At 34.3% G+C, this 27132-nt stretch overlaps 3 protein-coding genes across 4 annotated transcripts; 1 reads left to right on the plus strand and 2 right to left on the minus strand.

Moving 5' to 3' along the window:
- Positions 1-11589: 11589 nt before the first annotated feature.
- Ssu72 (Ssu72 CTD phosphatase) lies at positions 11590-13072 on the plus strand. The gene is made up of 4 exons (XM_018460540.1): positions 11590-11672; positions 11884-12027; positions 12219-12477; positions 12550-13072. Exons 1-4 carry the CDS (start codon positions 11590-11592, stop codon positions 12649-12651), a joined length of 588 nt encoding a protein of 195 aa, XP_018316042.1. The 3' UTR covers positions 12652-13072.
- Positions 13073-13233: 161 nt separating this feature from the next.
- On the minus strand, positions 13234-16010 carry Ns3 (nucleostemin 3). The gene is made up of 4 exons (XM_018460535.1): positions 15838-16010; positions 14154-15537; positions 13682-13982; positions 13234-13467 (listed from the first exon to the last, which is right to left on the minus strand). Exons 1-4 carry the CDS (start codon positions 15937-15939, stop codon positions 13320-13322), a joined length of 1935 nt encoding a protein of 644 aa, XP_018316037.1. The 5' UTR covers positions 15940-16010; the 3' UTR covers positions 13234-13319.
- Positions 16011-17467: 1457 nt separating this feature from the next.
- Wdr33 (WD repeat domain 33) lies at positions 17468-25401 on the minus strand. 2 transcript variants are annotated; one of them, XM_018460605.1, is made up of 9 exons: positions 25008-25401; positions 23862-24322; positions 23516-23785; positions 23026-23177; positions 20617-20714; positions 19932-20292; positions 19603-19814; positions 19157-19489; positions 17468-19020 (listed from the first exon to the last, which is right to left on the minus strand). In XM_018460605.1, exons 2-9 carry the CDS (start codon positions 24183-24185, stop codon positions 17630-17632), a joined length of 3141 nt encoding a protein of 1046 aa, XP_018316107.1. In that variant the 5' UTR covers positions 24186-24322; positions 25008-25401; the 3' UTR covers positions 17468-17629. The 2 variants fall into 2 exon arrangements, with proteins under 2 accessions (XP_018316107.1, XP_018316106.1); XM_018460604.1 differs by having other exon boundaries at positions 24879-25401.
- Between the last annotated feature and the right edge of the window lie 1731 nt (positions 25402-27132).

Here is a 27132-nt window from a genome sequence, read left to right on the forward strand (position 1 = left end):
TTTTCTTATTATCATGTCTCAAAGAATTGCGTAATTTCGCGTCAACGTTCCTTACGACGCTACAGATAAATGTTGACAATGAAAACGTTTTGTATTCAATTTGCGTTCGCGTTAAGGTACAACTGCGACATTAATCGCATGGCCAGAAAAAATAAGCGATGCCATGTCCACGAAGAAATATGTGCGTTGGTTTCTCTTTATGCACGCAAATCATGCGTCACGCAGATGAGTCTCGTCTCGCACCGCATAAGGTGTGTAAAAGTCTATATTTGTCTCTCTTTATTTTTCTCGCGTGACGATTGGAAATGTTGGTTAAGAATTGCGTAAAGTGCTAAATACATGTGTTAACAATTAGACCGAGCACTTGGTAGAATTACAAGGTGAAATAGATTTACGAGTTGTTCCGTGAATCAGGATCCGTTTAAAAGTATGCTTTTTGTTTGCTGTAAACATTGAAACGTATGCTTACACTCCTTACGCTTTTGATAACTCTGGTATGTGGAAATGTAAGAAAAAATTTATCTTATAGGGAATTTATCGGAACTTATCTGATCTGTGTTTATTGGAATTTATTAGAATTTATCTGATAAATCAATTAGATAAGTTCCGATAAGTTGCCTAGAATGAGCAAAACATAGATGCTGTTTTTAAAAATAAAGATAGACATATCAATGGAACATGTATTAGATATTTTCATGTATTTTTCTTTTAAAGCTATTGATAAAAGAAACAAGCTTAGTAAGTAACTTATACGTTACAACCAAGTTTTTATTTGCATCATGATGCGGTAGGTTAATTTACATCACCTCATATGAATATTTGGATAAAATTAAACATCTCCATGAACACACATAATACATGTTTAAAACCTTCGTTTGACTTTTAGCATTATAAAAGAAATTTCTATTGATTTCTCTTAATACCATACGCTTCTAAAGATGGTCTTATATAACAGACTACACAAGACAAATACGAAGGAGGCATTTACGTAACGTAAGCTCTCAATGTTGAATTACCTTGTTTATTTTAACTTACATTTTTATCGTAACTACTGCTACGTTACTTCGTTAAAGCTTATAGTTTCCAAGAAATTGTTGAGCGGCAAACTTTAAGAACATTGTGCATTTTACCATGATATTAGTGCAAAAGTCGATCATGCATGTACTCGTTAAAATCTTTTAAGATGATGCAAAGTTTCAAGACGATATATACACAAGTGTCGCGACATAATTCGACTTGACAGCGTTAGGTAATTACTGAATGTTTGGCAATATACATAATGTTCATGTCAGTTTTGCGCATAAATTTATCGCGTTTGCAAGAATGCATTATCGGAGAACAGGTGCGAGAAGCGAGGATCGCATAGCAATTCTAAGGGCGAGTCTCGCTTTCACGCTTACGATGAAGAGTTCTTTTGGAGAAAGCGATGCTGTTCGCATGCATATTTAACGCATAACTTCCTTATTCGACGTCATTGCCGATAGTAATGGGCGTGAGATGCGATATAATTCCGCGGTTTTACATAAATATGCAAGTCCAACTAAAATTTACTCGAGTTTCATAAACATTTTGTATTTTTTTGTGTTTTTTTTATCAACGTATCTGCTTTAAAAATCTCTTTTAATAAGTCATTTAATCTCACATTATCATATAGCGTTACTATGATAAATGAGTTCTGTGTTTGAGTTTTCATTATTATATTATTAATTAATTAGTGTTATTTTCAATTAATTAGAAACAAGTTTGTTTGCAAGCGCATGTTGCGGCTAATATATTATATTATAAGAATAGATAAATTTACTTCCATTTATTAATAAGTAGGTAATCAAACATTCGGCAATCATAATCATTTTTACCGAATATCTACACAGAAAAAACAGTATGGTTGGTCTACACAGAAATCTGGTGATGCCAACCAGATTAAATAGTAAAATATGGAACAACTATTTAGATGGTTGCTTGAACCATAATACAATGATTAGATTAGGTTATGTTGCAGTAATGATGGCATTTCACACACATATATATATTTTTAATTGTAAGCGTGGTGAGTCGCTTTTGCTTTTTGAAATTGCAACTTCATTTATAGCATGATGTAACAAGAAATTAATTCTTATTAATAATTTAATTCCTATTATATCATGCTTTATAATGCACGATTGACGCAACTATACGGATATATAACTTCATAGTAAATGATCCCCCAACCAAGTTTTGGTTGGGGGATCATTTACTGGTCACAACCAGATCACGCCTATATTGATATAGTTGACATATCAAAGTAAATAAATCGTATCAATCATACACATTCCTATCATATAAAGATAACTAGGATGATGTTTCTATATTGTTCACAACTAAATATTTTTAGTTATGTGAACTATATCTTTTTTTTCAGTGTAAAGAAGCGATAAATATGTTTATTAATTGTGTTCCATGTTCCCTGTACTCGTACGTGTAACTATTTTTCCAAAAATTCATCAACTTTCTCAACGTTTTTCAACATCGCCTTCGCGGGAAATGATATTTTTAAATTTCCAACAGCAGCGAGATTAACGCGGGAGGGCTCTGTACCTCCTGGAGAGGAAAAAAATACGTAATAATAACTGTCTCCGTAAAGATCTTGGGGCAATGACCTATCAAGGTCGCGTTGTAATTGCACGCGTGGACGCACTCCCTCGAGGTGACGGGAAGGTACCCGAGAGAAGCGCTTAACAGCAACGATCCATCCTCCGTGTCTCGTCAGAAGTGACCTTCGTGACGTAACGGAGCGAAAAACCGCGTGAGTTCTATTACGTGTTCTGCACGCTAGTTCCATTACGCGCCAGCAAATTACACATTTCTGGAAGCGTATCAAGTGCGTTTCAGGTACAAGACAGGTGTGAGTGATCGCTCGACAGCGAAATGAACTAGCGATGATAAACCATCATCATTAGACTGCCACAGAGGACTACATCTCGTCGAGACTATTGCAACAACGATTAAAATCTACTTTTTGCTCGTATCTCGTTCTACCAAAAATTTGCACATGCCGGATGGAAGAGGGCGAATCATTTCCAATATATGCTCCATGTATATGCATGTAACTACTATTTAAAAAAAAATGCCTAATTATAAAATATAGATATAAACACATCGCTATTATTTCATACGCAGATTGAATATCTCGAAAGTGCCGTGGATGTTTCCTTTTTATATCTGAAATCTATTGTAAACTTGGAAAAAATTTTTCTAAAGTTGATTAGAAAATTATTTTATTTATCTCAATTTTTATCACCTTAGTTAAGAAATGGATAATTTGGCTATTTATTTGTCAAGCATCATAAAATAAACTCGGTAGTCTAAAATAACTCTATAAAGCTAGCAGAACCAATGTGTCATTTCTTAGAAATGACACATAACATAAAATTGTTTTTGATAGTACAAAATAGTACAAATTCAATCCTATTGATTTCTGATATTATTTTTCTTTTTTTCTTTTATTTTGAATTGGTCCTGCCAGCTTAATATTAAGCTAGCCCCGCCACGATTTTTTTTCGAAATGTGGCACACGATACAAAATTATCATTAATAGTACAAAATGAGAAATAGTACTAAAAATTCCGATAAGTCCGATTTGATTCTGCTGATTTCATTCTGCTAGCTTTATCAAGCTGTCTAAAATTAGAGGCTGTAAATGAGGTGCAGTTAGAGTTACAAAAAGAAAAAGGTAGACATGGAGCGCCAGGGCAAAAACCAGGCGCCTACGTTGGACACACGCCAACTATTTCGAGTCCTACAATAGTAATCTTATCGTTCGTTGCTCTCACGACAGTCGTGGTACGTGCAATGTTAATTCACACGAAAACCGTTGTAGCTCGTTGAATTTCTAGCATGGAAAGAATCCATCATCGAGCGAACTGTCGACGCATTTTAGGAAAAAATAACGGAAAACTTTTTTACGTCGTGTTACAGTGAATGAAACGGCAGCGAAGCACGCGACTCTCTAAGAGTTATTCGAGTTCAGAAATTATGAAAATATTAAATTCACGAAATGTATATTTAGTGCGACAAGTACCTACTTTTGTTGCCAAATACTAGCGATTAATTTTAATTCTGGCACGGTGATATCACGTTGCATAATTCGCATTGCGTTGATCGCATAGCAGACCAATAATAAAATGATTAATAGAAATTAATGGAAACTTTGACTAATGATGAAATCAATACCGAATGTTACGATACAAATTATAGATAATTTTCAGTTTATTGGAATTATCCAAAAGCAACATCTAGTCATTGCGGTCAATGTCGATTGCATGATGGTATAATAATAAGTTAGCATACGGAGTAGCAATTAGGAGACAAACTTGGCATTTTCATTGCGTGAGAGAGAGAAAGAGAGAGAGAAAGAAACGAACTCTCATACAAGCATTTTCGTAAATGATAAATGATATTCTCTCCAATTTAATAAATTACTTTCAGTATTTGAGAACAAAATTACTAACAACTATTATTGTTTTCGCTTTTATAATTAATATTAATGAAATAAATTTCAAAAACAGACGCAATTGTATAGATTAGAAACGCTGCAAGCAACAGACTTAGTCTGGCAATCTTTGAGATTCGCTTTCGAGGTGTCTAGCTGCCTCAATGTCGAAGCCAGCTCGATGCGAGATACTTGATGCTTGCATACCGATCGAGGACAAGTCGTGACGCGAATCGTAAATCGTTTTGATGACCTTTGTATACGTTCACTCGCGCTTTCGAGATGCAGTGTGGCGAGCCCTTTGCTAATATCGAGAATCTCATATTGAAAGATTCAGGTGTATTTTTTAATTGAAAAAATGATTTGCAAATTAATTGGCATTATTTTAAAATTTAAAATCCCAAAATTGGGAATTTTTAAAATTTAATTTTTAAGTAAATTTCTTAAAAAGAATCAATTAAATTAAACAAAACAAGGTCAGATAAAGACGAATAATACAAGATGTTAAATATATATGTTTATTTCAAAGCTTAAAATTTCGCGTTTAATGATTAAATGTAAAATTTTAGGCTTTGAAATAAACATATATTATTACGTTTAATATTTATTTAGCCTTGTTTTATTGTTATATTGTTGTTTACTCACGAGCTCGATTTATTAACTTTCTTTTCAATTAAATCAATAAATTGTATAAAATCAGATAAAAATTCGATTAAGATAGGTTCTTCTCCTATCAGATTTCTGAATCGTGCATTTCCTTAACTTTTGATATGCGGAAATTCTATAGTTATCGAGTTGGAAACGACAACTTTCGATTCCGCGACTAAAGAAATTTCATTGAGTTCCGGTATATATGAGAGATCTCTTGCAGTCGCGTCGCATCCTCTCTCCGCAGAAGAGTCGTAGTTTCCGCTCTGCCGGTCGCGATTTCCCGACTTTCACAGAATCGACCGTTGCGATGTAAAATTGGCCAATCCGTGATTAATGTGGTTCAGGTGCGAAGGATGGCGATCTTCTTTTTAGCCGCAATTTATTAACTATTATTACGAGTCTTACGAGAGATTAGCTAACTCAGTATTAATAATGAAGACGTACAATTTCTTATTGCCTTATGATTTATGAAGTCTGCGTAATATCATGGCATCAAAAATGTCTATAATAAATAAGTCAAACCTATTATAAATGAGCTAAAAAGAGAGATTGAGGGAGCTATTTTTAATTATTTTGTCATTCGCGTTATTTACGATTGTTTCTCAATTTCACGAAAAATGCAAATTAAAATTTGTAAAGAATATACGTGTATGTGTTGATTTTCGACTGAAGTGCTATATTTAACATATTGATGCACATAAATAATTAAAACCGCAAAATATATTTCTTTATATAATTTAAAATTTTCAAGTTTGATAAAAAAATTAACTTATCAATCACATCACAATTACGCCATTATTAATTCCAATTTATCTCGCTCCACTTGATTTTGATGCTAAATGACATCGCAGTTATTCCTGCATTGGTTTAGCATTGGAGTAAAGAGCAGCACGGAGACAGATAGGCATGATTTAGCAACGTGACGCGTAACATTGATATTCGGAACGCGGAACGCACTCAGGAAAGGAGAAATAATTTAATAAGCGTTACACCGTAAGGATAACTTTTGATTATTCGTTTATGCATATGATATCTGCTGGACGTCAGTTAGATGGTCTCTCATGGTCGCGGAGTACTCGTCATTAATATCCATGAGTTAAGTTTAAGCATATCCGGCTGTGCGTTTTCGGCTTCGAGCACGTAGAACATAATTTATGACCATCGTGTGAGACACGAACAATCGATTGCACATTCTATATATTTAGCTAATATTTCTGCTATTTATTTTTGAGTCCGCTATCTTCTGAACAAGGAGATACATTATCATGCAAGAGAAATGTCCGATTAAAAACGCAAGACTCTGAATGAAGAGTTGAAATGAAGAATTAAAATCGAATATCGTAATATTGTTATTACGCAATTTATAGACTTTGGTATAACTTAGTTCTTGCGATTAATAATTTTTATAAAAGAATAAAGCAATATTATATTTTTCATTATTTATGCGTGTGGCATTAAATATCGCAATGCAATTAATAAGTTAATAAATTAATAATCGGTGAGACGTAAAATATGTAAAAATATTAAATGTATTATAAAAATTCGAAAAGACTATCGTCGATACGCAACATTACAGTCACCGGAAAATATTCCCATCTAAGTGGGTTGGTAAAGCAATCACTATGCGAGGTGCAGCGGAGCACATAACACGCGCCATTATGGTCAGTACAAAGAGACGAGCTATGGATCTAAATTGGTTTCGTTCATCGTTGATCTGTTTGTACGTACAAGTTGCGGTGCATGTGCACCCATGGATGATTCGCGGAACGAGAGCATACGGATGCTGCAATATGAGTAGCTAAATGTACTTGACGTCGTTCGCGTTAATTTTACATCACCTATTGCCGACAAAATTCGTGCAATCCGTTTTTAAATAATTTCACGTCAAATGACGATACAAAAAAGATTGGAAACCATATAAATCGCAATTTTTGTTTTCTCAGATAATGTTATTACTAAAAAAATTTATAAAGAATATTTGAGCCGTTTATTTTGAAAGTGACCTAAGTCCATTTATCTTTAAATTGAGATATTTAAGAGTTTGCGTTTCAATAAAATTAAAAATATACGTATAGGATACCAACATGTCACACTGCTTAAGTGTATCTAAGAGAGTTAAATTTACAATTCCTATTAAAATAATAGCAATTATTAAGTGAATAATATGTGTTTTCTTACTACAAATGGAGTTAAGCCACTTTCAAAATTAACAACTAGATTTGTTATAAAATTTGAAAGAGCCCAAGTCCATTCGACAATTTAAAATGCTTCAAATTGAAAAAACAATACTCAATTTATTTTATATTATTTCTTTACAACACTTCAAAAACACAATTTATGCAATTCAGGAAATCTTCTAACTATATAAATTACATAACAATTTACTGCTCATCTACATTTTGTGTATGCGGGAGGGATTTGAAGAAGTCATGGTGCTCCGGTAGTATATATCGTAGTAAGTCCATCATGTCCTTGTATTTCGCTGTTGAAATTTGTCTTATATTTTTATAAAGTGGTGTCAATACAATATTTTCGAATTTTCTTGGTCTACCCCGACGTGGTAATAAATCCAGGATTTTAAACTCTGCATTCTCATCCATTGATATCTTATAGAAAATTTTATATGGTTCATTTCTCAAAAAACGCATCCAGCATATTTTTAACCAATTTATTGTTTCTCCGTTAGAATTCTTTACCCTTTTAAAAACTGCGTCCTCCAAAAATCTTGTTGATATGAAATCCTCTTGTTTCATTTCATTTAGAATAAAGTTATTACCTTTCCGGCACTTTTTGATAACATTATAATAATCTTGGGGGACAAACAGTAAATTATTTTTCTTTAATGACATTTCTACGACGCCAAAATCTCTATCATTCGGTAAAAATGAATGTCCTAATACTAAAAATTTGTGGTCTATGATTTCCACATTATAATAGATTGGACTTAGGCCACTTTCAAAGTAATGTTTTTAATTATTGAAATAATTGCGAAAATTTATGTGTCAGAAATTATCGTATACTCTGAATATACTTAACCGCAAAATGTTGTTTATGACAGCTAACTTCAAGTTGTACACGCTAGTACAGTCAACAACAAAAAATTGACAAATGGACTTAGGCCACTTTCAAAATAAACGGCTCATTTAAAAGGAAATTAAATAAAAGGAATTTTTCTTATATTATGTCCTATTTTAAGGAAGAAAGAAAATGATTTCGTAACAATCGATAAAGTAAAAATTAATATGTATATACAACGTCTCATTTTTACATTATTTTTAGACAATTCTAACTAGTTTGAAATAATAATAGTATATAATAATAATAATAATAAACATTTTTTCAAAGTTTAATTCATCAAAAGTCTCTCATTTTTATTCATTAAATTAATATACGTATAATAATTTCGGAAGCTATAAATATATTTCTATTGAAGAAAAATAGATTTCAAATTAATGAAAGAATATTCGATTATTATAAAAGATTGCGGTAGAAACTGGGTAGAAAATGAGATGATGTGATAGAAACGGCAGCATACAATCGTGGTATTATACATGTAATTTTAGCGCTCCTTCGATCCTTATTCAAAACGCTCGCCGAATCTGTTCGGACTATTCACGTTCTCTTTCGGAGGATCGCGACACCGGGCACTAATCTTGCAAGAATCATCGAGCGCGAAATTGAAGTCTCGTCGAAGCCTGGGCCCCGCCTTAATTCAGGCCTCTGAGTTCGAGACACGCAATCTTCATCGAGCGTCCCAAGTCGCGTCGACTGTATCCCGACCAAGTATACGCGGCGCTAGTCATTATTTCGTGGTTTTGTAACAGATCCGCGACCGGCATTATGCAATTTAATGACGAGCCTTTTTAATTCACCCCGACTCGAGAGCGCGCGAATTTCGCGTGCAATTTGTAGAAAGACGCCAATAGCTTAATTAATTCTCGCGAACCGCTCATAAAAAATTAATCAAATTTATCATAATTTTAGACAATAAACAATTGTATAAAATAACAATCTCTTAGTTCCTCCCCATACAGCACAGAATTTGCAGCAATATCGCTGCAAAATCTCTGCAATATTGCTGTAATATGCAATGTTGCAGCAGTGTTACTGCAACTTTCGTGCAACTTTGTATTGTAGGGGTCATCATTTAAACTATGCCTTGTGAACGTTATTAATTTGTATTAATATATTTTTATCCCATTTCCATGAGATAAAATATATATATATTTAATCGATCGCTTTTCGTTAAATTTCAAAAATTAAAAAGAACGGTATATGAAAAATAAAGCACACACACACACACACACACACACACACACACACACACAACAAACGTATGCATAACTGAAGGATATACAGGATGTCTCTAAATTCCTGCATACGGAGTACAAGACGTGATATTTTATGCTAAAACGAATAACTTTTTCCTGTAGCAAAATTGCATCCGATAAGTAGTTTTTGCAGGAAAGCAGGTTGAAGTTATACAAATAAACGCAAAAATTATTTATCAAATGTAATTTTATTACAGGAAAAAGTTGTTCGTTTTAACATAAAAAAAAACTTTTTCCTTTAACAAAATTGCGTCCGATAAGTAGTTTTTGCAGGAGAGCAGGTTGAAGTTAACAAATAAAAATAAGCGCAAATATTATTTGTCGGACGCAATTTTGTCAAAGGAAAAAGTTGTTCGTTTTAGCATAAAGTATCACGTCTTGTACTCCGTATGCAGGGATTTAGAGACACCCTGTATATGATAACGATGTAATGCATAACCTCGGCAAACAAACTCGTCAACTTTACCACCGACGAGATACTATTAAAGACCGTCAACCCTGGGCAAATTTTCGGCGGTATAAAAAGGGCCCCAAGGGCCCGGAGGTAATCGAAGAACGCTGACATTATCGATAATTGATATTAAATTTGCTATTATTAACATAAATATTTGACTAATACATTATTAAATTCATGATATTTTATTACATAAATGCTCTATAAATAAATATGCATATTTGTAAAGCTATAATATCCTATATATTGTCGAAAAATTACAATTTTTTTCTCTGCAGTTATTATCTCTGTTGATAATCGAACTTTGACGATAACACTGAAATCACAATTTTAAAGAAAAATCGAGTATTATTCAGTTTTAAATGCACGTACACCGATAAACACGTCTACTAAACTAATAAATTATAAAATTAGTACAATATTATCAGTTTTTTTACTCTTAATCACTTCAATATTAACAAGAATGCGAACTCCCATAAGGATGTCGGTCTTTAATAATATCTCGTCGGTGACTTTACTCACCGGGATGAGGGCTCTGGACGATTTCCGAGCGACTCTTTCTTAGAGAAAAGTGTGATGAACGAGCACGTTTATGCACACGAAGCACTTTTCGAAGAATCTCGTGCACGCGATAAAACGAATCACTTTTCAAAGAACTTCCGCCTGCATGCGCCAAAACGAAGCATACCTTCAAATCACAGGCGCTTCAACTGCTTGAAGTTTGCACCAGTTTGAACTGCCAATAAACCACCATCATGGTGCCAAACGTCGACCCGGTGGACCATGCTGACCACGATGTGTATGTACCAAATATACATACGAAGAAATTAACTGATTGTTATATCTGATAAGATTTAATACATTATATGTATAAAATATAATTATCTTATAAAAGACATTTCACTTGGAAAATAATAAATATAACCAAATGTTTTTTTTGTCACCGCGCGACGAAATAATTATATTAAAGACCGACATTATTACGGAAGTTGCGTTCCTGTTGAAGGATTTAAGTGACTGAGAGTAAGAAACTGATAATATTAATTTTATGATTTATTATGCCTAGTTTATACTTCGGTCTTAACCCTAAAATTCTAAAATTCAGTCAATAGGGCTGCCAGTCTTAATTGGTCCTAACTGAAATCTGTATTCTATTTGCTGAATTTTAGGATTTTAGAGTTAAGACCGAAGCATAAACCAGGCATTAGTTTCGTAAATTTTAATGTTATATTGTTCGAGTTTGATTTTTTTTTATTCCCGGCGTATTTCTGTCGATAACGGCTCTTTTTAACTATGTCGTATTACGTTTATCTGTTTAGATGTCACTAAAGAACATCTCCAACGTCTTTATCGACGGAGCAAAAATCCTGACAGACAGATCGTCGTGGATCGTGATAGCGTTCGGGATTTTCCCGTAATTGCTTCTAAATAATCCGTTAGCATAATATCATCTCGCCGCGGGGAATGATTAACGTTCGCTCGGGCTGCATTGCGCCTCCATTACGCTTCGATTAGATTGAGATAAAAGAAAATAAATTACACTTGCATAAAAAATTTATACGTCGCGTATCACATGCATCCTTTGTAACCTTTCAAATACAACCTTCAAACGTGAGATTATCTTTGGTTAGGCGATTTCACGACTCTATCACGGCTCTTTTACCGTTGATAGAACGCGCGGAAAAATGCCAGCACCAAATTCCATCAGCGTAGCTGTAATATGTTCCAGTAACATGAACAGGAGCATGGAGGCACATGCTTTTCTGAGGTATCGGTCAATGATTAACCTCGTGCAAACCGATTAATCCATTGGCGATTACATCCTCGGTGATTTGTGACTTTCTTCTTGTAGAATGCAATTTTTGCTACTTATTCTCAAATTGCTATTCTAAATCCCCCAAAATATTGCAATATTTAATAATTGAAATAAAGATTGTTGCATAAAGTATGCATCTCATTTAAAAATATGATTGTTTCAGCAAAAAGGGATTTAATGTGAAATCATTTGGAACTGGAGACAAGGTCAAATTACCTGGTACTGCACCAGACCGCCCTAATATCTACGACTTTGGAACTTCATACGATGAGATCTACAATGATTTATTGATGAAAGACAAGCAATAGTATCCTTTGTATATAAACAAGCCTTTCGATACTTTTCTAACATATGTAATATTAAAAATATAAATCTGCTTTGTTACCTTTATAAGTTTCTGCTATTAAGCTGCTAATTTTAATTTATTTAAATAAAAAAAGAATTTTTCTTTGTACAATGCTGTCTTCTATATTAATTATCCCTTAACAATTAATACAGTTATACACAGAATGGTTTACTACATATGTTGGATCGGAACCGTCGAATAAAACCTAGACCGGAACGGTTTCAAATGTCCAAGGATAAATTTGATATTCTAATTACATGCGAGGAACGTGTGTATGATCAAGTAATCGAATGCATGGAATCTAGAACTAAAGAAGATAATCAACCTGTACATTTGATCAATATTGACATTCAGGATAATCACGAAGAGGCCACAGTAGGCTCGTTTCTTATATGCGAGCTAGTAACAGTGGTATATATATTTTTAACTTTAAGTTATATTTTGAAATATTTCAATTTTGTAATACGCAAATATGTGTTTTAGTTGGCAAATAGCGAAGACTTAGACAATGATATAGATGAACTACTCCATGAATTTGAGGCCAAGTTTGCAAGAACAATATTGCACACTGTGTTATTTTACTGAAAAATCCGTCATCGAGACAAGAATTATCAGGAATCTGGTGTTCATCGAACTTGGAATTTATTTATAACAGAAATTAAATTATATATAATTTACTGCGCGTATATATGTATATTCAGCCACCAAATCAGGTGGACTAAATTTTAACTCGAACGGAGAAATCCGCTTGTGCTTCCTATTTAACGGTTATTCTCATGGAATCTAAACTAACATGGTATACTATTGAAGTTAATATTCTAGTTGATAAAGTCGATTCACATCACATCAGGATTAAACGAAATCTGTAGAATAGTATCAATCTTCAAGCATGAAACGAAAAAGGGATAAAGAATAAATGCAGAAAGTATAAAATATAAAACATTATAATATTTAAGTATATACATACATGTACATGTATTGTGCACGATTACATCTGAATATAAATCTACAACATACGTGTATATAATATACATGTATATGTAATTTATATATTCATATATTCGAGGTACAAAAAAATATGTTCGAGTATATAAATATATATATATATACATTATATGTACATATATTCGAGTATATATACATATGTATATATATTCGAACGTGCAGTGTTATATACACATATTATATATACATAATCGTATAGCTATGATTGAGAAAATGCAAAACGATAGTATTTTTCACATGTTTTGTACTCAGTGTTGGTCAAGATGAGCATACAATCTTCGAGCCTTCTCACGTTTATTTTTATTAACGTGTTTATTTATAATTTTCCATGGTTTTTTGATTCTATCTGAATGACCGTCGACCGATTCTGTTAAACTAACCGTTGATCCCGCGTGCCTGGAAATTAATTATACCAGTCAAATGAATTTTGTATATGAAGTAATACGAGACATTCTGATAAGTCTATAAACACTTATAATGTACATATATTTCAATCATGTATGACGAAGTGTCATTCGATTAGAATTCGACCACATTTTAATAGATTATATGATTATTGTCACACTATTGTATAAGAGTGACTTAAATAAAGCCAACATTTTGACATTACATTGTAGAGTGTTGCAGCACAGGTTCACAAATCTTCTTGATGTGAGCATCCTGAAAAAATTTCCGATCTACAGCGTTGACCGTTACTCGACATCCTTCGTTTACGCGAATCGTTCGGGGTGGTACGTGTCTGTTCGCGGATATATTACGACGTCGCGGCGGAAACATGTGAAAGCGTTCTTGATTAAACGTTGGCGGTGCAACGCAATATAGCAATCTACCATTAACGAAATCTTTCAAAATGTATCTGGCTGAACGTGGATTATCTGGTTGACCGTTCTGTGTCATAAAACCTCTATTATCTGCAAACAAATACGATATCAATTTATAGAAATATACATTATAATTATTAAATAAATGTGTGAACATAAATCATAATTTATATATATACAACATGTAATATTATAAATATAAAATTAGGGGTTTTAATTTTAATACTTTTTAATATATTTCAATTTAAACTGATTACATACAACCGTGCGCATTTAAAAGCTCCTCTGCAGTTGGAGCGCGATTTGAATCTTCTCCCTCGGATGGTATAGGTAACATAAAACCATAAAGATCCTCTAGAATGTACCTAGGTATCAATGTAGCCAGCAATGTAATTGCTGGAACATGATTTCGCATCTGATCAATCGGCAATATACCATTTAAGATCATCTCCGCTTTTGTACAAAGAAAGCTTGGCATCACCAAACCTGGGCAATCACATAATAATAAATCCTTGTCTAAATACAAAGTTTGAAAATGCTTAGTTTTACCCGGTGTGGCAGACACCGAAACCTTTTTATCCATGAGCAAAGCATTGATAGTAGAACTTTTTCCAACGTTCGGAAATCCTACCAAACCAATCGTCGTTACTCCATCTGTGTAGGTTTTATTACCATTAAAAATTATTTTAAATAATTCCACGAAATCATCTCTATTTAATAATTTCGATGAATTAACTATTTTCTTTGTTTTGTCTTCCTCTGTCGTAGAGATTTTTAAGTTCTCCATTGCATATTGAGCTTCCATTTGTTTGTCATTATCAATTTCTATATTAGGTACAGTAGACGTATCACCGTCAATGATACTATTTTCCGCGCTTTCATACTCTGATTCCGAAGCAAATTCAGAGTGCCACTCGTCAGTACTACTTTCATCCTTTTTATTCAAACAATCATCATTTTTATCTATCGATTTTGCCTCATCTTCATCTTCTTCTTGTATTGACTGTTTTTCTGCTGCTAACGTAGCAGAAAAAAAGGCCACTCGTACATTTAAGTCTGTAAAATATTTTGCCCATGCCTCTCTTTGCTCGTCCGTTAAAAAGTCTGCTTTATTAAGAAGAATCATATTTAATTTATTAGGATTTATTTCTTTAACATAACATTCCAAATCTTCGCAGCGAAAGAGCAGTGGATTGCGTGCATCTACAATTTGTACAACTACATCGCTGCGTTCTACTACCCTCCATAATTGTCGCCAGAACTCTAAATTCCTTTCATAAGGCGTTAATATCAATCCTTCCACTTCTTGCAACTTGGCCAAATTGCGTCTCCATTCTAAAAATGCCTCTTTCTCAAGAGTGTGCAATTCCTGAGCACTTAGGGAAGTGTTCCACTTGGGCCTTCTAGGTATCTTAACAAGGCCCTTGTTTCTTTCTTGTATTTCCAATATTTTTTCCTTTTCACTCTTTGAAAGCAAGCCACTACTACTGGGATTCACAAATTTAATATTTAATTTTTCTGCAGTAAACTCGGTTCCTGCAAGTTCAGCGGTCGACAGAAACTCTTGAAACGAACTCTCCTCTGTAACTGATTGCAAATTAAGTCGACCCCAATCATAACCGTCATTGATCTCTGCAGTGTGAAGCTATATAAAAAGCAAGAAAAATATTCTAAATAATGGTTTATCAACAATTTATTAACAAATATATCATAGATGAAATACTTAGTAGATACATTTAGCAACTGGTAAAATTTCTAATAAACGTCATGAATGAATATGTTATTTGCAATGACTAAAAATGTGAACATGACAGAATACTTTTTCAAATTGCATTGTTTATGAAACATCTGTGGAATTAATCCCAACTCGCCAAAAACTACACAAGCCCTACACTTGTCAAAAAAGACATTTAAAAGAAAAGGTTACAACAATTTATTGTTTTACCATAGACTCATTGTTGTTTCTCTTAGTTTTCGTAGATCCAAATCGATCCCTGATTAAAGATTTTCCTAAATTACCACCTGCTTTTTTGCCTTTCTTGCCCATCGTTCTTATTAGATAATATTTATCCGTTGCAAAAATAGCATGTGACTCTGCAACTTGAAGGTTATGTTTTGCGAACTGCTGCGAACTATATAACCTCACCTCACACAAAGGATTGTAGTTCTACCACTACATAAAAAAAGAATCAAGTCTCTCTCTCAACGAGTTATTATTAAAAGAATGCAATTTATTGATAATTAATAAATAACGCAAATTATGTACGTTCTTTGAAATAAATCGATGGATATATCAAATTACAATTCAAAATGTTCCTAATGAGGAACATAATTCAGAGATCGAAACAGATCAAATTCGCATTTCGATAAAATTTATATAGAGAAAATGTACCTTAATTTTTTTATGTGCAACTATAAAAACACAAATTTACAGTATGAAACATTAAACTCATTGACTCGTTATCATTATCGGTTTCGATCTCTAATATGTAATCCTATTTCCGTTCAAAATTTCATCATGATTCGATATTCGCTGTATTACATTTGCATATTATACAAGATCAAGAGAAAATCGATATAAATTCAATCAGGATAATTGTGACATTAGAATAGCGTTTTCAACAATAATCTAATAATTGTTACATAAGTAGTTGTAAAAAATTATAGCTATATATATTCAACAGATATGTATAAAGATACTAAGAGAAATATAGTATTACAAGCTTTCAAATTAGTAGCGTGAAATAAGTCACAATTTATAATCTTTAAATGGATAACTTTATGATTAAAGTTATAAGAAACTTACTTCTTTACAACTCTCTGTTGCATCAAGTTCAATAATATATACTATTTGAAAACTTTCCTTTTTAAATCTTTAAAAAATTCTTTTTCCTTTATGTCACGGTTATCCCAGTTGAGCTCGCTCGCTTATCGTATAACACATGCGAAAATAGGGCAGAAACGAAAGATGCTTTATGTTATTCCGTTTTATTAATAGTTGATAGACTGTTCCGGCACTCTCACATCCTTCGGACGATAAACAGACACAAAAGTCAGTCATACATTCGTGTTCATTCTCCTCTAGGATGATACATCACCCAACGCGATTAATGCTTGCCGACACATATGGAATAAGAATTTCCTCGCAAGGCAGCTTGTGAACAGTTTCTATCGGATTAGTATTCGTGTCGCCAATCCCTAATACATTATATTACAATTTCGTGTTTCTCCATCTTGAAAAAAAAAACTGTTCATATTGTAGCATACTGCACCACATAAATCAACTCGATTCAGAGTAAATTCAAATCTGAATCAGCGATTCGTTCTCGTGTCTCTGTCTCTCTTCTTTCTTCTTTAAAGAAAGTTTAATTATTCACCCTCTCTGTACAATCGACTTGCGCAAATCTTACACACAGAGTACTCGATTGTTTAGCTCAATAGGCGAATCGTAAAAAGAAGGAGAAATATATATATATAATATATAGTAGTATATATATATACATATATATATCTTATATATCTTATATATCTATATATATCTATATACTTCATAAAATACCATATGAATACCGGGTATTTTCACATACATGAGTAACAGAGTTCACTTACTCGAGGGCGCCGTGTCACATTATCTTATATACTGAGTCAAAGTTTCACTGAACAGTTCATGCAAGACAGTTTAGATCGAGGTATAAGAACATTGTCAACAATCACGCACATTATTCTGAGAAATCTCTTCAATAATTGTCTCTTCCCCTGCCTCCTCTCGATTGATCGTTGTCACGTCCTCTGCCGCGATTATTATAGCCGCCCCTGCCCATATCGCCACCACCACGACTTATGCCGCGATTGGGACCGTTTTTGCCAAAGTTGCCAAAGTTGGAATTAAAATTGTTCAACTGACCCTGTGGAGTTTGGCCGCGGAAATTAGGTCCGAAACTTGGTCGTTCGAAATTCATCGGAGCGACATTTGGTCCGCGGAAGTTGGGCGGTCCCTGAAAATTATTGCCAAACGGCGGCGGGCCCTGATTCGGTCCAAATGGTAGCATTGGATTTGGTCTAAAATGATTTGGGCCAAAATTGCTATTCGGCGGTGGTGGTCGAAAATTGGGTCCGAAACCACCGGGCGGCGGTCCATTGGGTCCAAAGCCTGGATGCATGTTTGGATGGGGCGGCATTATATGGGATGGCATCGGGCCATCTATACCGGGCATACCAGGATGTGGCGATTTACCCTGCATGCCAGGATGCTGTGACATGTTGGGATGCGGCACTAGGCTTGGTATCGGTGGCGGCATGTTGGGATTAATATTTTGCATGTTATGATGATTCGGCAGATGCGATATGCCAGCCATATGACCATGCATATTGTTACCCATGCCCATTGCTACGCCATTGTCGCGTTTGTCAAAATTGTTGCCGAATGTACTGTCCAATTTGCCACGCGATCCATCGGCCTCTTCGTCGTCCCAGCGGCCGCCAGCATTATCATGTTCCCGCTCGTCATAATCGTCATCATTCAAAGACTTGGATGACAAGAAATTACGAAAATCTTTGTCCGCAAAACTGTTGCTGCGCGAATCATATTCGTTGAGTGAACTGGGTCTACCAGGACCGGCAGACATGTTAAATCTAAGATCCTCATCGCCACGATTACTTCTCGATAGATCGTGAAGACCACTCCTCCTATGATCTTCATCCTGGCCGCTATGGAAGGAATTGCTCTCCGCGGCGAGACTTGACTTGCCAAATCTCAAATCAGTGTCATTGGACTGCGAGTCTTCCGTAATCACACCACTGAAGACTGGCTGATGCATCTTAGATGTACGATCGCTAGCTCCACCATCGCTCCAGCCGATCAGCTGATCGAACTTACGCTTGCCGCCACGATTCAGCGATTTCAACAGCTCCGGATTCTGTGCGAATTTGGAACTAGGCAAGGGTGGTGGCAAATTTACGTTGGGCACTTTAGAATAATCGATCTCTTTGTCGTCCAGCAGATATTCTTCGACGTCATCTTCATTCGTTGGACATACCAACTCCCGTAGTTCTTCTACTTCACCAGAAAATACTAGTTTGTTTATAGCTTCGGTTCCTTTACTGATTGCCTGTGCCAGTTTGGAGCCAGCTGAAAGATGCAACTCAGTTTAATAACTATATGTAACTGCATATTTTTTTTAAATTAATATGCTTTAACGATATGCTTAGAACGATATATATGTTTAAGACTGATTATACTTATTTTACTAAAATATATTGCTTACATTCCACTGGAATCATTTTCCCATATAATATAATAGCGTTGGGCGTAACTTCGTTTAGTGGCACGGCACCTGGCGTTGTCTCTATTAATTGATTGACGAACTGATTAACTAATTCGACTTGCTCATCTTCGCCTTCTATTTCGTTCCACTGTGCCTGGAAATTTCGCGGTATCGGTTTACTGTACGGAACTTTCTTATTGGCGAATTTCTTGCCCTCGTCCACAGCGTGATCTAAATCCAGACCGGGGATTCCACCGTTTTTCTCCTCAGATTCACAATCTGCATTGATTCTATCCTCTGGTCCCATACCAGGTATCACTGCTGCTTCATCAGCTAAGGCAAATAAAGCGAAATAAGATATTAGAGAGAGAGAGAGAAAGAGAGAAAATAAGATATATTAAATGTTATATCATATCATTAAAATAATTTTAGGAAATATTCAGTACCAATTTCGTGATCATCGATACCGGCCGAACCTGCCGGTAATGTATTGAGATTGTATTTATCTCTCATCAGATCTCCTGGTCTGTTACGCGTCCAAAATTTAGACGTGTGATCGTTACTGCCAGAACACAAGATATGACCCAATGGATGCCAAGCTAATGTCCAAACTATGCTATCGTGCGCTTGTTCTATCGCTCCTACTTCCTTATCCGCTCTGAAATTCAAGATAAAGTTAACTGCAATATCAATTTAGTATTAAGAAAAATAGCAATCATATAAGTAAAATCAAAAGTGATTATGTACTATGATTACAGACAAGAACAATACGTACCCAACATGCCAGAAGAGTATGGCGCCATCACTACCACCACTACAAAAGAGACCTTCGTGGCTTGGATGCCACGCGACGCTAGACGCTTCCTTTTTATGGCCACGAAAAGTCTGAACTTCTTGACTAAGATTCCTGAGGTCGAAAAGTTTTAAGAGATGATCTCTTGATGCAGTTACCAACCAGTTACCGTTTTCATTCCACTTGACATCCATCACGGTAGATTTATGTGCATGAAGAGTCGCCAGAGACTGTCCAGTTTTCGGATCCCAAAGTTTCACTGGCTGCTGATTGTCTTTACTGCCAGAAATGACTAGACTCTTTTGTGGATGCCAATGTACACATTTGACATCTGCACCATGACCTGTAGAAAAAATACTATTGTGTTTAATATATGTATGTATGTACGTGTGATTTTTTATTTGCTAAATAATAAGATAAAATCGAATAATGTAAAATTTCGAAAAAAAAGTCATTTGTTTTTAATAATGGAATAAAAATTCTATTTTAAAAAGTAGACTATCATATATATATATATATAATAGTAATATATATATGTATGTATATGAAATATATAATTTATAAAAATAAAAAATATATATATGTCAAAACTAAACTATTTAAATAATAAGCAAAAAAAAGATACATTTCGTATATTATTAATAAATAAGATCAAAGATTCTTATACCCCTGAGAATTCGTTCCTCGTGACAGCGAAGAAAATCCCAAATTCTGACAGTTCCATCATCACTGCAAGTTGCCAATTTGTGATCCGTCGGACTGAAACTACCCGCCCAAAAAAAACAAGTTACATTTGAACAATGCATTACTATACATAATAAAAAATTGTACTAATATTTGCCAATATCCATAATAAAAAATTAAAAACAAGCTGGAGCAATTAATTAAATTTGCGGGATATATTGAAAAAGCATTAACCATTTATTGTAACATTGTAATATATCAAAAATTCATATAATTAGTTTAAGAAATAAGAAAATAATAGTTTAATATCTTGAAATGACTAATTGTAAGAAAATAAATACAATTGTTGTCTATACGAATTTTTATTGAATTCATTTTACAAAAAATTAAATCATTTTGTTATAGCAAAGCGAAGAAAAATCTGATAAGAAAGAATAGTAAAATAGTTATATATTATAAAGAAATGATATGAAAAACATGATACATCTTACGGACATTGTTACGGTATAACTCGTTAGTTTTTAGCATTGAGTCAAACATACAATTGCCTACATTTATTACTGATTCCTCATTATTTTTATTATAACTACCGCATGCAATGTTGACATATATGTATACACATATATATAATATATATATATTATGTATATATATGCAAAAATATATAGAAAATACGTTATCAAATTATCAACATTTTTTATGGATTTCTTTAAAAGTTCTTTAAATTATATAGCTGTTGTTATATACTATAATTAAAAAAATCTTTTTTAATATGCTCTAGTTGCACCAATTTATATGTTTTTGTTAAACTTTTATAGTCTTAAATCACACAATGAAAACTCAATGTGTCGAATAAATCTAAATTGTAAATCATAATTGAATGTATATCAAGTAGTCATTTTATAATAGCTCCTAGGGAAAGTTAGTCCTTTTTTTTCGTTGATTCTCCCAGTGTGTTGCTGATAGCAGTATACGCGCGGAGAGACAGAAAAGAAATGCGAGCAAATGTGTACACAAAGTCGTGCACATGAGTGTAGTAATCCCGAATTTTAACCAGAACAAATGTGATAGAAAACATACAGCCGAATTTTACGAGTACGCTATTGTGAGAAATAGCCAGAGATCAGTAATAAAAAAAGGAATCTTTATATGTATAAACATATATTGTAAATAAACAAAAAACCATCCGCGACAGTCATATCTGGCACTCAAATAAAATCCCATTATTTGTCAGGTAGTGAAACAGTTTCATCTGGGTAAAATTAAGATTGATTTTTGATGCCACATGACCACCGAGTGATGTATTAATAGTAATTTTTTTTTCAAAATTTAACATTTATTGCACAAAAAAATGTCCGAAGTGTACATGAATTATGTCTTATATTTGTCTGTTACGCTCTCTCTCGCTCTCTCTCTCTCTCTCTCTCTCTCACTCATCTGCGAAAGGGCACAAGTGACACATAAACTAAAGATAAAATATTTTATTTTCATAGCCATGCAATAATAATGTCTTTATTTAACTTTATTGAAACTTAAACGATATAAGAAGGACACAGGATATTTCATCTTTTATTTATCATTATATGGGAATCTCGACTAGGTATTGCCATATATGTATATATATATTTTTCTTTTATTTATCTAAAACATACATCTTTGCCGAATAAATAATCTAGCCACATAAACAGCTTAAAAACGAGAGCCATAAGGACCTAATAGCATTATAACAACTTAATTTAAAATGTGTGTCACTTCGATGTGTGATGAACGCATTATCGATACTATTATATGGAATAGTTAGTTAATCGAAAGTTAGGTCCCTAGGACTCTATAAATACAAATAATAAATTATATCGATACGCGCATATAATGTACGCAAAAAATTTACACTATCCTTGTATACTGATTTTTACATCGCGATAAAAATGCGGTAAAAATATTTATTTATTAGTTTTGCAAATTCTATTGTACTTTTTAAAAATTTATTGTTTTAAAAATATCTGCCAGAATATACTGAAAATATTTTTATACGCGATGAAAACTATTCCATTCCAAAAATCCTCTAATTCGGCAAAAGATATCAAAACTTTTTTACACGAATTCGATCGAGATATTTAACAATTAGCTTCTTTCATAAACATTCCATGGTTCATTCCATGGTTCACGACGGAAATGTCATATTTCGTTATATTCTATCCGATGTTTTATATTGAAACTCGTTTAAAATCACCTGTGTACCCATACAAGAAACACTATTACTTTGCCAGAAACTGCACAAAACCAGAAAAGGAAGAGAAGAAGAGTCACGTCCGATATCCTAACTACGGCAAGGATGGACCGATCGGCAACAGTGACGCAAGAGACGTAAGGACTAGTGTGGTGGATGATATACCTGAGTCCTCTAATCGCTTCTTTGTGTGCTTGAAACATCTTGACATTGTTCATGTTGCTCTGCCAATATTTCACGTAGCCCGCGTGGTCCCCTGTTACCATCCAGCTTTCATTATGTGACCATACCATTGTCCTGACCGGGCTGTCATGTGCCTAAACAAATAAATTAATTTTTCCCGTCAGAGAAATTTTTTTGAAAGTTATAAGTTATTACAGTACGCAATAATAAAAATAAAAGATTATAAAATTATCATTTATACAACAAAATAATCTCTATATTCTACAAGATATTCAAAACTATTATAAGAATTATAAAATCATACAAAGTTCTATCTCTCAAGACATCTCAATATAATAAAATAAGTTACAAAACTATTATTATATATATACATATATATACATATATAAATTTAAAATAAGAAAGTTATTGCCTTTCAATTGTCTTCAAGCAAGATATTAATTCTATACTACACTTATAACATAAAATATACCTGCAGAATAGTTTCAAAATTGAAAGTGAGGCCATTCCACAAAGTAAATTCTCCACTCGAAGCGCCAGTGACAAGACGTCTACCCTCTGGAGTCCAAGCCATACAAAAAATTGGACAACGCATTTTATTGGTAGCCGTTTTTACGAACCTCGTGGTAACTGCATTTATAGGGTTGTCAATATAACTTGGTGGAGGGAGTAAATCGGGATAATATATTACATCTGGCTGAAGCGCGCGACGATCCCTATAGTCCCGCTGCCATACTCGATTCTATAAAAATTCAAGAGTTTAGATATGACATCGGAAAATATTATTTTAATTAATTTACAATGAAACTTATACTTACTTCTAAGCTTTTAATGATGGCGGAGTTATAATCAACAGTCTTTCGCATAACAGATTTCCTCAGTCTCTTGCCATCAAATTCATCTTGCAAAGTCTCTTGTCCTCCAGTAACAATTTTTGGAGCATGATAAGGTCTAAATGGTTTAAAGAAACCGCGATTGCCTTCTCTATGGTTTGTATATCGATGCTGATAACTTCCCGATGTGTTTATAGTGGTTAAATTTGGTGGTGGTGCTGACAAATTCGGAGTCGTAGGTGGTGGCACAGACATGTTGGGCAGGCTTACAGCCGGTGGCGGATTTGCAAATTGAATGTTTGCAGACATTATGAGAGGATATAAATACAGGCAATTAATTCAAATTACACGTTCTCCAGCTTATTTGGACAACAGAGGTCAGATATATTTCATCATGACAGTAATAACCCTATGATCAGTCGATAGATCCATTCTGGTAAAGGACCCTGTAAAAAATATAAAAAATATATTAATTCTTTACATAAAATAAACTATAATTTAAAAATTCCGAAATAATATGTTAAGTCAAATAAGAAATTGCATTTAATTGTGAATTTAATTATATTATACCATTTAAAGATTTTTATATTCCTCTTTTAAGCATAATAAATAAAATCATTAGTTGACAACTCTCAATTAAATTTTTTAACAATTGATTCTATATAAATTATAAGTATCTAAATAAAATTAAATTAAAATAACAATATTAATATAATTGTACATATATTGCATTCTTCATTAATTATTTTTATTGTTTATTAAAATACTTCAACTTAGCTCAATTTTTATATATAATATATGATTTCTGCGAAAAAAGATGCTTTCAAGAGAAATCTACAGCATTCTTTTCTAACAAGTTATGTATTGATTCAATTATAAAAAATTAGATTCATATTAATTATATGTATATATACATTTTTTTGGTTCAATTATAATTACAGGTAAAAAAAATCAATTAATTCGAGGAAGACATATTCAAGGAGAGACAAAAATGATATGTACACGTCACGTTACTCCATGTAGCACACAAGATGAGTACGACGATGTAGTACACACATACGATAGTGAAACATGCGATTCCGAAAATTCTCAGTTCATGATTGATCGGTTAAAGTTGACCATCAGAATTACCGCGCTGAGTCGACGAACATTTCGAAACTCAGATTCACGTTCTCTCCGTTGACGACGTGCTCCTGCACGAGACGTACACAACCACCAGTTCAGCCGCCACGCTTTCACAGAGCGCTTTGTATTGAGAAGCTCTCTCGGGCTTCGTTTACAGATAGACACGATCAATTCTAGACTACAGAGAGAAAGTTCTCGACGAAAACGATGAAAGTTAAAACTGAACCAATCGTTTCAATGTTCAATTCGCGACGTAACAGACGAACCGCGAGAATACCGTGCCTTCGTCGCGGACGCCATTACTCTTTCTTGGGCGACGACATCCGCTTTGACAGTCGGCTGTGGCCGCCACTTCCGCCGGCATGACTTCCGCCTTTATGGTTATAAAAAAACTGTACAGATTTTTAGTTGGTATTAGGTTTATTCGCGTTGCTTGCACTTTTTGCATTCAGCATTTTCGCTCTCTTTCTCTTCAACACCTGAATATCTATTTATCTCACTTTGGATAAAAAAATTTTTGGTGATTTCAAGCAATGTGAACAGACCTGACACTATTGATTGGTGCATCCAGAAGCACGACCAATCACAATCGCAGTAAGGCCGGAATCAGACTACGCATTGAAGATTCAGATTGAAGATTGAAGATTAAAATTTGACCAGTGAGAACAAAGGAATTTTAGCTTCTATTGTTTTGATTAGTCAAATTTCAATCTTTCAATCTTCAATCTCAATATTCAATGCGTAGTCTGATTCCGGCCTAAAGAAAGCAGAATAATGACTGCAGAGTTGTGATTGGTCGTGCTGTTCCGTTCCGCTGTAAATTTCCGCTCGATGGGACGCCAGCCTTAGGGTACGTTCACACCTTGACAGAAAAGCATAAAGTGGAAAAGCAGTGGCCAATCACAACTCGCGCTGGCAGTAAGTAGTACAAAAAACCGAAATTGTCGACTACCAGTCAAATTGACCAATTACAGTTGAATGTAAGAAGAATAATCGACTGTGATTGGTCAATTTTTTAAGCCTGATTTATAATGGCCGTAACCGTTAACTTATGCCGGTGCCGGTAAAGTTCAACCATAGGATTTCAATGCTTTCGTTATACTAATACGGCATGTTAGTATGAACGAAAGCATTGAAATCCTATGGTTGAACTTTACCGGCACCGGCATAAGTTAACGGTTACGGCCATTATAAATCAGGCTTTATTCTTACAATCTCATCCATTAGGCCAGAATCAGACTACACATTGAAGATTGAGGTTGAAGATTGAAGATTGAAATTTGACCAATAGGGACAAAGAAATTTTAGCTCCTTTCGTTTCGATTGGTCAAATTTGAATTTGTCAATCTTCAATCTCAATCTTCAATGCGTAGTCTAATTCCGGCCTTACTGATACTACCCGTATCAGACTATCGACTCTGCAGGCCGACCCGACTGCCAACTCTGGCTGCGGTCCACTTAGCGCTTCAAACGCTACAGAGCATTTGTAGCACTAACATGACTGGTCCATTTGACGTTTCGGAACGCTCCCAGCAAACCTGATTACGTCATCGTTTTCGCTCCCACTTCACTCCAACTACACTTCATTTCGGGAGGTGGGTTGGCTGGAGCGTTCACGTAGCAATTGTAGCATTCGGGACAGTAATGGACCAATCGGAGCGTAGTGTTCAGAACATTTGAAAGAAGCAAGTGGACCGCAGCCTTTGACTACCGATCAATAATGGATCAATCACAATAAGACTGATTCAATGTGATTGGTCCATTATTGGTCAACAGTCAGAGTTGGCAGTCGGGTCGGCATGCAGGGTCGGTAGTCTGATACAGGCTTTATGCGGGGTCTACAATAGAAGTCGTAGCAGTCGTAAGGTCTTAAGTCATAGAAAATTGACCAATCACAGTCGAATATGAGAAGAATAATCAACTATGATTGGTCAATTACCGCGCTAGGTAGTTAAGGCAAGATTGAGCGAAACGTGATCGTTGCGCGGGAAAGACGAGACGCGGATATTGCGCACGAGGTTACAGCGCGAAATTACCTTTTGCAATTAATATTGGCCCCTTTTATCTGACGCTGATGATGATGGTTCTGCCGTTACCTCCTGGATGTAACCTCGGGGGATGTTGCCAGTAG

Source organism: Mycetomoellerius zeteki, unplaced genomic scaffold (assembly GCF_001594055.1).
Source record: "Mycetomoellerius zeteki isolate Tzet28-1 unplaced genomic scaffold, Tzet1.0 scaffold95, whole genome shotgun sequence".
Lineage (NCBI taxonomy): Eukaryota > Metazoa > Arthropoda > Insecta > Hymenoptera > Formicidae > Mycetomoellerius > Mycetomoellerius zeteki.